At 42.7% G+C, this 13,297-nt stretch overlaps 1 protein-coding gene across 1 annotated transcript in view; it reads left to right on the plus strand.

The window, feature by feature from the left end:
• Positions 1-13,297, plus strand: part of LOC119655178 — a 48,613-nt gene that overhangs the window by 4,831 nt on the left and 30,485 nt on the right. The window contains exons 3-8 of the mRNA XM_038060930.1: positions 2,645-2,776; positions 2,836-2,973; positions 3,077-3,264; positions 8,287-8,393; positions 8,468-8,868; positions 8,927-9,067. Coding sequence (XP_037916858.1) covers positions 2,645-2,776; positions 2,836-2,973; positions 3,077-3,264; positions 8,287-8,393; positions 8,468-8,868; positions 8,927-9,067 — 1,107 coding nt within the window. The remainder of the gene's footprint in view (positions 1-2,644; positions 2,777-2,835; positions 2,974-3,076; positions 3,265-8,286; positions 8,394-8,467; positions 8,869-8,926; positions 9,068-13,297) is intronic.

A 13,297-nucleotide genomic window follows, 5' to 3' on the forward strand; every position in this document is an offset into this window, starting at 1 on the left:
TTATTGCCGCCCATATATGAGTCCTCCATGAGCTATCTCGTTTTCTGCTTCTGGCTGGGATACAACCCCTTTATTAATTGCTGGAGTGAGTGGCTATATTACCCTGTACCTCCCCGATTTTTAATAAAATCTCATGGTCATGGGGATTGAAGTCTGCTAAATTTGGTACTTACTTTACAGCGGTCGCAATCATACGCTTGTCTACAGGCTAGTTGCGGGTTCTCAGCATTGTCATTGCTTTTACGTTTACCTTGAACCCGGCAATTTTCCATTTTTAAACTCGGAGTTACCACTTTGGGAATTGTCAGGTTAGGTTGATAGCAGGAGTTGAATGAAAGACGTGTTAATATATTTGATTTGTTTATTTAAATCCAATATCGATCCCGCTTCTCATTGAGGTGTTTACAAAGTGAGAGCTATGAGTAGACGGTCTCTGCTATTGAGTGACTAGCTAACTTTTAGGGAGTAGATCACTTCCGTAGGAAAGAAAGTTATTTAAAAGTTTTTCTTCCAGACAAGTGTCTGGAAATAATTAGCACCGCCATAATGCCATATCATTCCCGAGATGACGAACGCCGAATCATTTGAGACGGTCCTGAAGGCAGGACATACCCTTAGGGTTGTACTTTTGGTGACCGTACTCAGTTTATGTATTTACTGCATACAGTAAGATGGAATCTACCACCCTGGCTATGAGTAGCCTGCTGTCTGCTGTGTCTGTCTGTCACCCTTATCATCTCAGAAACGGTTACTACTATTGATACGAAATTTGGTAAAAAGGTGGAACCTGTGATTTAGTGAGCAACATAGTTCAACGTTGAGTTTCAAGGGGCCCTTCAAGCAAACGACGGGTATATTTTCTTCACCCGGTATAGCGGCGTGGGGTGTCAAATGAAAGGTCTCGATTAGTACTGGCCGAAACCGATATTAGCTTTGATATTGGTTGTAAAGAAGGGGAGGATAGTGCGGGGGCCGGAAAGAGTCAGCTACTTCAAGGACCCCCTTTCAGAAACTACCAAGTATCTGAAAAAAATATGGTGGTTCACGCACATGGTATCTGGCATCAAAATACTATCCGTACCGTACCCATAAAGTTGATAATAGGTTTGGTTAGGTTTTCCATATTCATTGTGAGTGGAAACCCCCTTAAGTTTATCCTAGAATCATCGAGTTTTGCAGTAATGAAGGCTATACTGTAGCTAGGTACAACAGGGCAAATGCCCACTCAAAAATGCTATCAACTATACACAAAACCCTTCATACCTGAAGCGTTTAGCTTCCAGTTCCATGACTTGTTTAGTTCCAAGACCATTTTTAGTCTTCGGCATGTAGTAATTGCTTTCCAGCTAAGCTAATTTATTTATTACTTTCTACTTTTGCTTTTAACCCATTGATCCCCCCGTTGATCAATTGCACCAGTTTTTCCTTCAAAGGTCTAATATGGATGGAGTCGAGAAGCTCTCAAATTGCCTTCTAGCCTCTCCGGCCATCGTTGTTTCAGTTAGCTAGTTGTTTCCAACTGAATTCGATGGTCAAGTTAATTATAACAAGTAAATTCTGATCAACGCGAATCACATGTCCATAGCGTTGAAGACGCTTCCATCAATTTTTACACCATGGTTGGAACTCCATGTCGATCGCGAATCCGATCATGTGCTACGCCACTATTTATATCAAGGTATCGTTCATCGTCTTTGTCGGTCAGCATTCAGAATTATAGAGGACGACTGGACGGACGACATTACCGTTAATCCATCGATCGCAAAGAACGCCGGTTGTGGAACCTCGTTTCGCAACGTAGTTTACTATAAGCTGATACCACTGTTTCGATATATTTGAATTCGCCAGGTTACCGTTAATGACAGTGATCGTGCCTGTTTCATTCGGGCCAGGTATTAACAATTTTCTTTTGTTTAAATTCAGTTTGAGAACATGCTGCTTGGGGGGCATTCTATTTTTGGACAAGTTACTCGAGGTCAGCTTTATTTACTCCTCGGATGACTGTAGAGGAATTCAACTCAGCGTACGATTTACTCTGGTACTAGGTTTTATCAAGGGGTTTGTGTGACAGTTACATCTTCGAAGTGATGATGACCTTTACATTTGAAAAATATCCTTTTATAAGAAATTTTATATAGTCTCCGAAAATGTTATCAGATCTGGGATTCAATGACTGGGTGAGTGAGAAATTGTGAAAGGTCAAGCTAGAGTGCCCACCCTATGGACCAATTTTCCCCAAACAAGTGGTACTATCCAGTATTAAAATGTGTACCATCATAAACGGGACACCCTGTGTAATATAAGAAATACACAAAAGCCGTCATATCTGAAGCGTGAAGCTACTGGTTTTCTACTTGTTTTTATTTTCAGGTTAACTTCGCGTGTGCTTTCCCATTGGTTCACGCGGTGTACCCTAGTTTGAATTCCAGGTACCGGTGCGGACCCAGGCATCGGTTTCAAGACACGTGAAATTTCGTGCAATGGGAGTTGGGTGAGCGAGTTTTTTAAACGGCGTCCCCTTGTGCCAGTTTGGGTTCCTGTGACAATGTTTTTCCCTCTTTAATTATTTTTTACCGGGTTTATTATTTGAAGATAGGTAGTGGCATAGATATAAAGAATTTTTATATTTCTTCACTCCTTACAGTGGTTGGACAAAATAGAAACACTGCCTCAGGAATTCGTCGGCAAATGCTTGGTGGCAACCTTGTAAGGAACGAACGACATGGTTTACTAAATGGAATTGATCCTACACCAATTATTGTTGTACAAAAGACAGGTAAATTTGTGAAATTAACATTTAAAATTCTGATGGTTAAAACTAATCTTTCTCGTTAGATGGCACTCTCGAAGTTACTATTCCGACAATTGGTGGAATCCTATTATCATATAAGGATCCAAAGCCGTTAAATATTAAATATGTGAGCTTTACTAGTTTCGGCAATACGACTGGAAGATGGTTTTATGACTGCGAAGGTGACAGTTTATCAAAATTGCTCTATTAAAGCTTCTTCCAATATGGAGCGGTGCATATAGTATATAAAAAAAATCTTATATCACTTTTTTATTTTACTATTAGAAACTCATATGGAAATGAAGAAGGAAAACGTTACAAGCTTGGAGCGCCTGCAAGTCGACTTATTTGCGAACTATAGTATGTTCACAATTCCGAAGGGGGTATCAAAAATCTACATGGGAAGCGCAATTAAAGGGGTCACCTACAACGAAATGAAGTCAATATTTCAAGTCAGGTTGGAATTTAAACTGGTAGGTACGGTTCTGACAATCATCTACTACGTAAAGATTACTCAGTTTGAATATATAATATAACAAAAATAACTGTAAATATGTCCTGTGTTATAAATCTGCTTTACAACAAAAAAAAATTGATAGGAAAGTATAAAATGGGATGTTTCCTATCTAAAAACGAACCACTACTTAGAGCGCTTAGCCTAGAATTTAGACACTGCCGAATAAACGAATTTTGTTGGAGAGGGGTCCAGAGCGATGCTGCGATTATTTACGGCGACCATACATTTATAATTGTTTTTAGAATGTCAGCTTTTAATTTTAATTTCAAAAATTTAATTCCTGCAATATCATAACATGCAGTGAATTCACATGAAAGCGAAACTTCAACCTATTAACTTTGCTGATAACTTTCATCGAACCTTCTAGTATCGTGTCTATTACTATGCTTTATGTAATTTTCCAAAACGCTGCACCATACCATAGCCAGGGTAAAACTGTACACGTCCATGAGAGAATTCAGCATCACGGCGAAGATGATAAGACTGACTAGGCTGACCCTGACCAATGTGCGAGGCCAGAGAAAAACAGCAGGCTCACTCTCAACACCATTCGACATCAACAACGATCTAAGACAAGGGGATGCCCTATCGTGCGTCCTCTTTAACCTGGCCCTGGCGAAAGTGATTCGCGATACCAATGTAATTGCGAGAGGCACCATCCTCTCCAAGTCCACCCAACTACTGGCCTACGTTGACGATATCGACATCATGGGAAAAACAACCCGAGATGTACAGTCCACCTTCATCTAGATCGAGGAGGCGGCGCAAGATCTTCGGCTACACATCAATGAAGGCAAGACAAGGTATATGGTGGCAACGTCAGCACCGAAAACCAACCAACCACCAACATCAAACGGTCAAACGGGAAGAATAAAAATAGGACTACAACTTTGAGGCCGTTGATAATTTCTCCCATCTAGGGTCGAAAATCACAACCGATAACAGCTACGATGATGAAATCCGCGCACGGTTATTGGCTGCCAACAGAGCTTATTTCAGCTTACAAAAACTGCTCCGCTCGAAACGTCTCACCATAGGGTCAAAGCTCTTACTGTACTAGACAATGATCTTGCCAGTCCTCATGTATTTCTCGGAGACTTGGGTTCTTTGCAAGAAGAATTGCGAACTCTTGGCCGCGTTCGAGAGAAGAACCCTCCGAAGAAGTTTTGGCCCTCTACATGAGGATGAACGATTTCGTAGCCTACATAACGACGAAATCTATGAGCGATACTGTGGCCGCGGCAGGATCTGTGGATAAAATCCGGCCTCAATAGTTTACGGTGGGCGGGGTCACTTAATCCGTATGGATGAGGATGATCAACCCTGCAAAGTCTATAAGGGCAATATCTATGGTAGAAAAGTAGACGAGGCAGACCCTGCCTCAGATTGGAGCGATGGCGTGGGTCAGGACGCCAGACAGCTTTTAGGGGATATCGAATTGGTGGATCTCGGCGCAAAACCGGGATATCCGAAGTTCCTTATTAAGGCAGGCCTAGACCGGATACCGTTGTTACGCCGTGGTGATGATGATAAACCACAATTTATTCAGAATTTATTATTGCGTTGGTGAGGAGGCAGACGCTACCGATGATAATAATGATGAACTTCAAATTGTGCAAGTCGATCAGGAATATTATCAGTAGGTTCCCTATCCACAATGTCGAGTTTATAAACTTTTGCCAGGATACCATAAGGACTTGGCGCTTTCCTGTTTTTCATGGTTGAGAACTGCTTCTTAGAACTCTTTCATTATGAAAAGAGGGCAGTCCTCGACGCTTTCCGTACTGTTGATATCACCTGGTACGGGATGTCTGGCGAATAATGCCTGTACAATGCGGTCCAACTGGTCGGTTCTTAGTATGCAGGGTTTCAGCAGGACCCACAAAGTGCCCACAGGTCCTCATTTATTTCATTAGCTAAGTTCTGCGAGCCGCGAGCTTGCTTTTATTTATTGCACTGCGGGTCTCCTTTTTTACAACCTGCCCTTTTGGCGTATCCCTCCACGCGCGCTGGTAAACGTTGTGCCAAACGGCGGAGCTTATGAGACTCCTTCGAATATTGGAAATTTCTTCTGCCACCTACTAGCACATAGAATGCTGGTCACGGCTGGGCCCCTCCTTGGCATGGAAGCCTCACATGTTGTAGTTATTAGGTCATCATTGAATTTACGACAGTATCAGCTGCAACGATGCCGCCCGCTTGGATGAGTTTCTTGATGTTCACCTTCGCGACGTTCCAGACGCAGTTGAAGCGCCTAATTGGTGCCGCTGGCAAGTAACGTCAACCAATTCGAACGCAATGTACTGATGCCAAAAGTTCGGCATCGTCGCATTCGGCGACAGGTAAACACAGAAAAATGTTATCCCTAAACATCGGTTCCAGACAATTCCCTCGGTTCCAGACGATTCCCTCGGCTTTGGGCATGAGCACGAAATCGAACGCCATTCCAATGGTAGCAGTACCCGAGAAGTCGAGATGTCATGGAGCCGGGTCCCTGGTCCGGTATACCCGCTGATTAGCACTTGATCAGCTTTTACCTCCGCAACTCGTGAGCGGTTGTACTCTGGTGAATGTTAATTTGTAGGATGCGGATCATGCTATCGCGTTCTAGCCCTTTCTAGTTTCGTCCTAAAAATTGGACACCTAAACCTGCAGTGTATACATGCTTTCAGCAGACGCGCTAAGATCATTGCTGAGAGCGCTTTCATTGTAGGTGTCCCCGAGACCTGCAGTGCCTCGTGCCTCCCGATGTCGCTTTGTCGTCCTGTGACATGTTACCGACTAAGCGGAGTGGGTGGAGTGGAGGCGTAATATCGGAACAGAACAGAGAACCGACGCGAAAACAAAGGAAGCGGAGCGTAACCTGGACTTTTAAACACCTAAAACTGGCTTTTGCAGCGAATGTGCACTTTTTTAGTGTAGGTGATTTCTGTTAGTTAACACATGGGAAATAATTATTCGTTTACAAATAATAAATAGGAAAAATGTGGTTCCCCCGCTACTCCTGAATATCCACTGGTAATCTTAGTTGGCGGCATGACGGGATTAGATCAAGGTACTTGAGCACGATGTCTTGAGTGGTAAGCAAATACCCTGCTCGCAAATTTCTTGGTGTAGAAAGTCGCTGCGGCAGAGGTTGACGCTTCTTCAAGAGCAGAGTGAACGTCGGGTTCTCATCGGTGAAACCACTGGCGGAATTGTTCCGGGTTCCTTTGCCGAACCCGCGTAGTTCCAGTTGGGGGTGAAGTGATGTGGTGGTGCAGCGGAGACGCAAACCGCACACTGCATTGCCGGCAATCCGCTCTGTACCGATTTTCACTACCTTCACTGCACGTGGTCACAAATCCATGTTGGGATGTAGCCGTTCAAGTCAGCAGCTTCGCGGCGTGCCCTATCGTCAGGGTTACCGCTGTAGTCAACTGTGTAAAGTCAAAAAGAAAATTGTTGCTAGCAAATTCTAGAACGGATTTTACTTAATAATTAGATTAAAAATTCCGGGCGAAATAAATACTGACACCCGGAGACAGAACACAACACTCTATAGGTCGGCTACGATGTGACATACTGCCGGCAATGTAGTACGTGGTTCACGTCTTCGCATCGTCGCCATACAGGTATACTGCCAGCTAGGCGGTCAGAACTACTTACCCGGGCACTTCACTTCACTTCCCGTATAGTTAGTCACCCGCTGATGACGCCTGTGAAAGGATATTGTACAATAAGATGGGCATATATGTACTTTGTGTCCGGATAGCTGCGTGGTTAGAGCACAAGGCTGTCGTACGGAAGGTCTCGGTTCGAATCTCACTGGTGGCAGTGAAATTTGTATCGTGATTCGACGTCGGATACCATGGCATTTCCTTTGAGAGTGCCTACCCTCAGAAGGAGCTAGGTTGCAAACACTATCTAAACAGTTCTTTGGCGACTTCGTAAAAATCCTTGATAGTAAAGTAGGGAGCCGGCAGAACTCGTTAATGTTATGGGATGCCTTTAAAGTTCTAGAGATATATAACAGAATTGTTAACCTAACAGCAACCACTTCTATTATAATACGACACTGACACAACGCGTTCACACTCATCGACAGTTTAGAGGATGATAATCGAAAAAAATAATAACTAACTGGAGCCTTCGCTGTTGCACCCAGCTACACACTTTAGGAAAAACCGTGACGTATTTCATATTGCCTTGTCCGGAGAATGTGGAGTGATTCCATGACCATGACATGTTTCCTTGATCACCTCGATTACTACGATGCCATCTGCTTCCTCTTACAGCGGTTGGCCAGATGACTACCGATTTGCAGAAGGATCAAATTGATTCAGATTGAAGATGAATATCTACAAACCAATTTGCCTATTTTGGTAGCGTTGTTTCTGCTGATGGTGGCACTTCACTTGTTATCCCTACCACATCAACAGCGCTAGGTCCATCTCCCAGTTTATCTAAAATCACGAAATGTCTCAACCCCAACATTAAGTTGACACGGTTTAGGGCTAGTTCTCATTTGGGGCTGCTATATGGGAATAGTATGTGGAAAGTGTTCCCTACTGTTACTTGAAAATTCAAAGCCAACTTGTCTGCGCCGTTTCACCGGGATACCCTGCACCGACAGCATCTCAAACGTGGAACTGGTAGTGGCTAGGCCACACCTTAGGAAATGCGAAAACTTCGTTGCTGACTATACCACTATCCTGAAGTGGCCGAAAAATGGGTCAATCCCGAAAAAAGTTGGGCAGAACAAAAGAAATCTATATAGATTTCTTGGAAAAGATTGGAGCGAAGTGAAGCACACTTCCTGAAACGGACAGTGATCAGGTATAGGTGTGGTTGACACACTGTGTGGGATGATGGCACCTATATATTATATCAGAGGGAGGTGACGATTCGACTTTGCAACTTCAGCAATTATTTGTATTCTCTTTAGTTGTTGAAAATCCATGAACAATTTTTTGTCATTACATAAATTTTATTTTAGAAATGGACTGATCCAAAACTTCAATGGAGGCCATTTAAATATAGCAACATCACGACCCTGAGATCATTTGAAGCGAAGTTTCGAACTCCAGCCATATGGATCACTAAGTAAGAATTTTTCTGGAGTGGGTTTTGCGAGGCGGTTTTCCGTTTACAATTTAAAATTTTTTTTCGAAATCCAGTGGGACCGGCAATACATTTACCCGCTTCAATCCAGAATATGTTGGAATCATATACAACAATGGATCAGTAGTAGCAGATACAAAACAACAGATTATAGAAAGCTCTTGCCGAGAATCACAAGATGGAAATTGGCCATGGGATGAATTCAAATGCTCAGTTGAGTTTGCGGTGGACGGCAACCTACCAATCGATTTTGATCTAGGGCACATCGAAGCGGCTTTGACAATACCTGAGCTAAGCAAGTGGCGCTTTTCTGGTCATCATTTACTTACAAAGAAGGTTGAACCCTTTACTGAAACGGGAGGTAATTCAAATTCTACGATTTCAGCGGTGAATTTGGTAATACATATGAGACGAAATGTTTTGTACTACCGGAAATTTTTTTGCGTTCCTTTATTTGGTGAGTAGGGCTCTTTGCAGTAGAACCTCCTTTAAATATTAGTGAATTTTTTTTTCAGTTGCAACAGTTTTTATACTTTTGTCATTTACCATGAAAAGGCTTTTAAGAGGAATTTTGAATTTGATCGCTTTGGTTTTGGTGGCCAGCTCATATTTAGCACTGGACAATACCACGCTGGTGACATATGATCCAAACTTTGGTAAGAATTTGTATCCTCAAACAAATTTTTAAACTCTGATAATAAATCTATGTTTATCCTCATTGGAACGGTAAAAGTTAGGTTTCGGTCATTGTAGTAATAATAATGGTAGAAATTATTACCCTGATTTGACTGAGGTGCTCATTCACAGGTGAGTCGACTGGTATCCAACATCAATCACAATACAAATTCCATTTTTTTCCTGCTATGGATCTACAAGTCATCAGAGCCCTCGTGGCTTTCCGACAAGTGTTTCCGACATGTGTCTTCCAGAGTAATTTTTGGTCCAGCGTAATTCCCAAATATTTGACCTCTGTTTCTCGTTTCACCTCCATATCATGTAATGATATGGCTCTGAGGTGATCAAGCTTACGCCTCCTAGTGAATGGTACTATGGTGGTTTCGGCTGGGTTGATCCACAGTCCCACCTTCCGGCACCCGGCACTAGTAACCCTTAGTCCAGTTTGCATTCTATCACATAGGGTACCTTCATATTTGCCCCTACAGATTAGAACAATGTCGTCCGCGTAGCCCTGGACTTGTATTCCAGTATTAGTTAACACGTCCAGCAGTTCATCCACTACCATACTCCACATCAGCGGCGATAGTAGTCCACCCTGTGGACAGCCTTGAGTGGTGTTCATGATAATAGAATTTGTACCTGTTTGTACCTCTATTTGTCTGCTTTCTAGCATTTTGCCCATCCAGAGTGCTAGGGTGTTTCCCACTCCTCTGCGGCTCAGGGCATCCTGTATCTCTGTGTGCGATGTGTTGTCGAATGCTCCTTCGATATCCAAAAACGCGCACAGTGCAATTTCTTTTGTTTCTATGGCGTCCCGTAGCACCTCTGTCAACTGCTACAGAGCAGTTTCAGTTGACCGTCCTGCCCGGTAAGCGTGTTGACAGTGATGTAGGGGATTACGCTTTAGAACGTTAGTTCTAATATAGTTGTCTATGACCTTCTCCACCGTTTTGCTTACGAACGATGTTAGGTAGATTGGTCTGAAAGATTTAGGGTGAAAATGATCCTTTTTACCCGCTTTCGGAATAAAGACCACTTTTGCCCGTCTCCATGCCCTTGGTATGTAACCCAGTGCTATGCTCCCCCTTACCACCCTCAGAAGAGACTCTAAGATAATTCCTAGGCCTCTCTGGATAAGTGCTGAGAAAATGCCATCTACTCCGGGAGATTTCATTAGTTTAAAAGTTCGCAGCATAGCATAGTCGTCTTTAACAGTTCTGATCTCAGAACACATGCCCTTGGTTTGAGGATCTTTTATCGCAACCGTTTCTAGTGTCCGAATCTATGGTCCCTGCACCAGAAAAATATACATACATATGTATGTATCTTTGAGGGTAAACCTGGAGCTTTGTGAGCCTTGCTGCCAGCAGAGGAGGCTTTGCCATGATGCAGATTAATTTCATCAAACTCATCACTTCATCAAAGAAGCAGTTAAAGTAAGTTACCGAGTATTTGGGGCATTTCCATTTCCTTTATTCTTCACATTTCAAATATTTTTTTCCAGTATTTTGGTTGCAAAAGAGGCGTAATTGGAAAATTGTTTGTGTTGATTATCATCCACGTACTTGTCCCCATTTCTACATAGAAGCATTGAATTTCGAGATTTATTACGCATGACTTTTGGCGATATCTCGTTCGGAAGCCTGGCATTGGCTATAGCGTTTAAGATATTGTTACCAGAAGAACTGGTGAATTACAATAGTTTACGCATAATTTAAGTAGACTGCAAGGCCAACCCTTTCTTAGTTTGCATCTAGATCGCAAAATGAAAATAACTCCGGGTTTAATCTTGGACCTTTTCCTAGTTCTTTGTGTTGAGTGCACTTTCGGTAGCCGGTGTAATGTGGGTTGGTCGGAGCTCATAAATTGTAAGGAGTATAGAGCTGGGCCAAACCACTTATATGAAAAATTTTTCTCTCCTGACGAAATTCGGAATAACCCAGAGGAAAATGAGAGGCTTCGCCTTAAATTTTATGTAATAGCGGCGAGAGATGCGCACATTCTGCTGTCGCCAGTGGTTAACGCTGTAAAAGCCGATGATGTGTATGAAATTGGTAAGGACTCGGGTCTTTAAGGCAGTAAGAGTGGATTAAGAGTGCTTAGCTTTTCAATAATATCAATAATAGCGGGTTATGAAAGTTGCTGGTTGGTATAGAAGGAAATTTTGCGGTGCAACAGAGCTGTTGGGTTTTTGTGTTCCGCTGGTATGACTGATTATAGTGACGTAAAATTATCATGTGCTTAGTATTTTTTTCGCATTTTAAGGTGTTCTTGTCTATCTGTCCATCTGTCTGTCTGTTACACGCAATTTTCTCAGAAACGGTTGAGTCTACTGACACGATATTCGACAGAAAGGTTGCAACTGCGCTCCCACACATGCGGTGAATAACATTGCTTCACGATGAACTTAAGAAGGTTCCCAATATTTGTTTTCATCGAATATAGGCGTGTGGGGTATTAAACTAAAGGTCTCAATTAGTACTTTTTGAAGCATATATTATTCTTGACATTAGTTGCGAAGGCGAAGGTGTCCGAAAGAATTAAGTTACTTTACATTACATTACATAATTATTTAACGAGTCTTTTTGAATCTTTTTGAAGGTCCGGATATTTTATTATAATCAAATAAAGGGATAATAGGTGACCTACCATAGTTTTCACCCTGGGTCCGGATTACCTGCATAATTTTCAACAAACCAGATTTTTTTCTCTCCATACACGCTACAATGTTCCATAGGACTGTTACGCAGACGTATTCATTTTGCGTTGCGCTTAGATTCCTTGCTTCTAGTTTCACCCGCTATTTCGACCTTTTTTTTAAATTTATTTCTAAGGTTTCACGTAACCCTGCCACGCAGAACCACCATTAGGTACTACGTCACGGGGTGGAGTTAGCGCACTAGTTAAGTCTCCTTTGTTCCACCCGGGGGTTTCTTAACCGCGCCTACTTCACTTCTTCCGCTTTTCGCAGTTTCCCATGGATTGCTGAGATAATGGAGGTGATCGTATCGCAATGCTCCTAGCAAGTTACCATTCCCTGGACAAAATTTTCCGGCGATATCACTCCACCTAGAGTTTCCGCTAAGTTCCTTCCTTTATCCACCAACCTTAGGCATTGGAAGAATACGCGTGCTGGGCCCTTCGGGGCCCCATCACAATTTGGACATTTAGATGGTGTGTCCAATTTAAACCTATACAAGTATTTACGGTATTTTTCATGGTCGGTGAGAAACTTTCACTCCTTTCTACTGACCACTCGATATGGGTCCTGGTACAGATGTTGGAGAATTTTCTTTAGACCATCGTTACGGGCTGGAGTGTAAACTGTTAAAAGCAGTTTTTCGGAATGGGTGAGTGATGTAAAGTCGGATGGTACTATAGATCACACCATAGCTTGCAGCTAACCCCGGAGCCTGGAATTGCTTTGCTCGAAGCCCTGTGTTTCCTTGTTGTAGTATTTTGAGCTCTTCATCCGTGGACTGAGACGCTGTAAGCTTTGCGTAATCGACAATTGATTGCAACTTCTCAATCCGCGATGAAGCGTCCGCGACAACGTTGTTCTTGAAAAGAAAGTCAATGGTTGCCAGCAACAATTAATCCGCTGTTGAAGGACTGCTCCAGTGCGGTTTTGGAGGCTTCAAAAGCTTCGGTAGATTCGCTGGTGATTTTCCTTTAATTTTGCCGTGAAGAATCTTGTTGAGTGGTGACTGTACTATTACTGCTCTGGTTATGAACCTTCTGTAAAAATTTAACATACCCAAGAATGCTCTAAGTTATTTCCGGAAACTCATGTACGATGTCATGGTGAGGGGTTCCTTCAGTAATTGTTATGACGGTTGAGATTGTACAATCTGCCATCTCTCCTTGACAGGTAAGGTGAGTTATTGAATTGTGAAAACAACTGTGCTGAAGATCTGGAAGGATTTCGTAATGTGCTAAAAATCTGTTTCTAGTATGGGTCTAGAAATGTCCGCTATTAAAATCTCCATGGGAAATCCCGTTGAAGGCCGAGGTTGAGTGTGAGGTTAGCAATTCCGTATGTAGCGATTGGTGTTTTGCTGGCGGCCGATTGAATTTTGAGCGCGTATAAACGCATTTATTGGCGCCTGTGTCTATGAGGAACCGTGTTCTTGCTTTTTTGTCAAACGTAAACGGGGCCATTTGTTACCTTTCACGGTTCCCGAAGTCCAGTTACACGGTTCCACACA

Source organism: Hermetia illucens, chromosome 4, assembly GCF_905115235.1.
Source record: "Hermetia illucens chromosome 4, iHerIll2.2.curated.20191125, whole genome shotgun sequence".
NCBI classification, from domain to species: domain Eukaryota; kingdom Metazoa; phylum Arthropoda; class Insecta; order Diptera; family Stratiomyidae; genus Hermetia; species Hermetia illucens.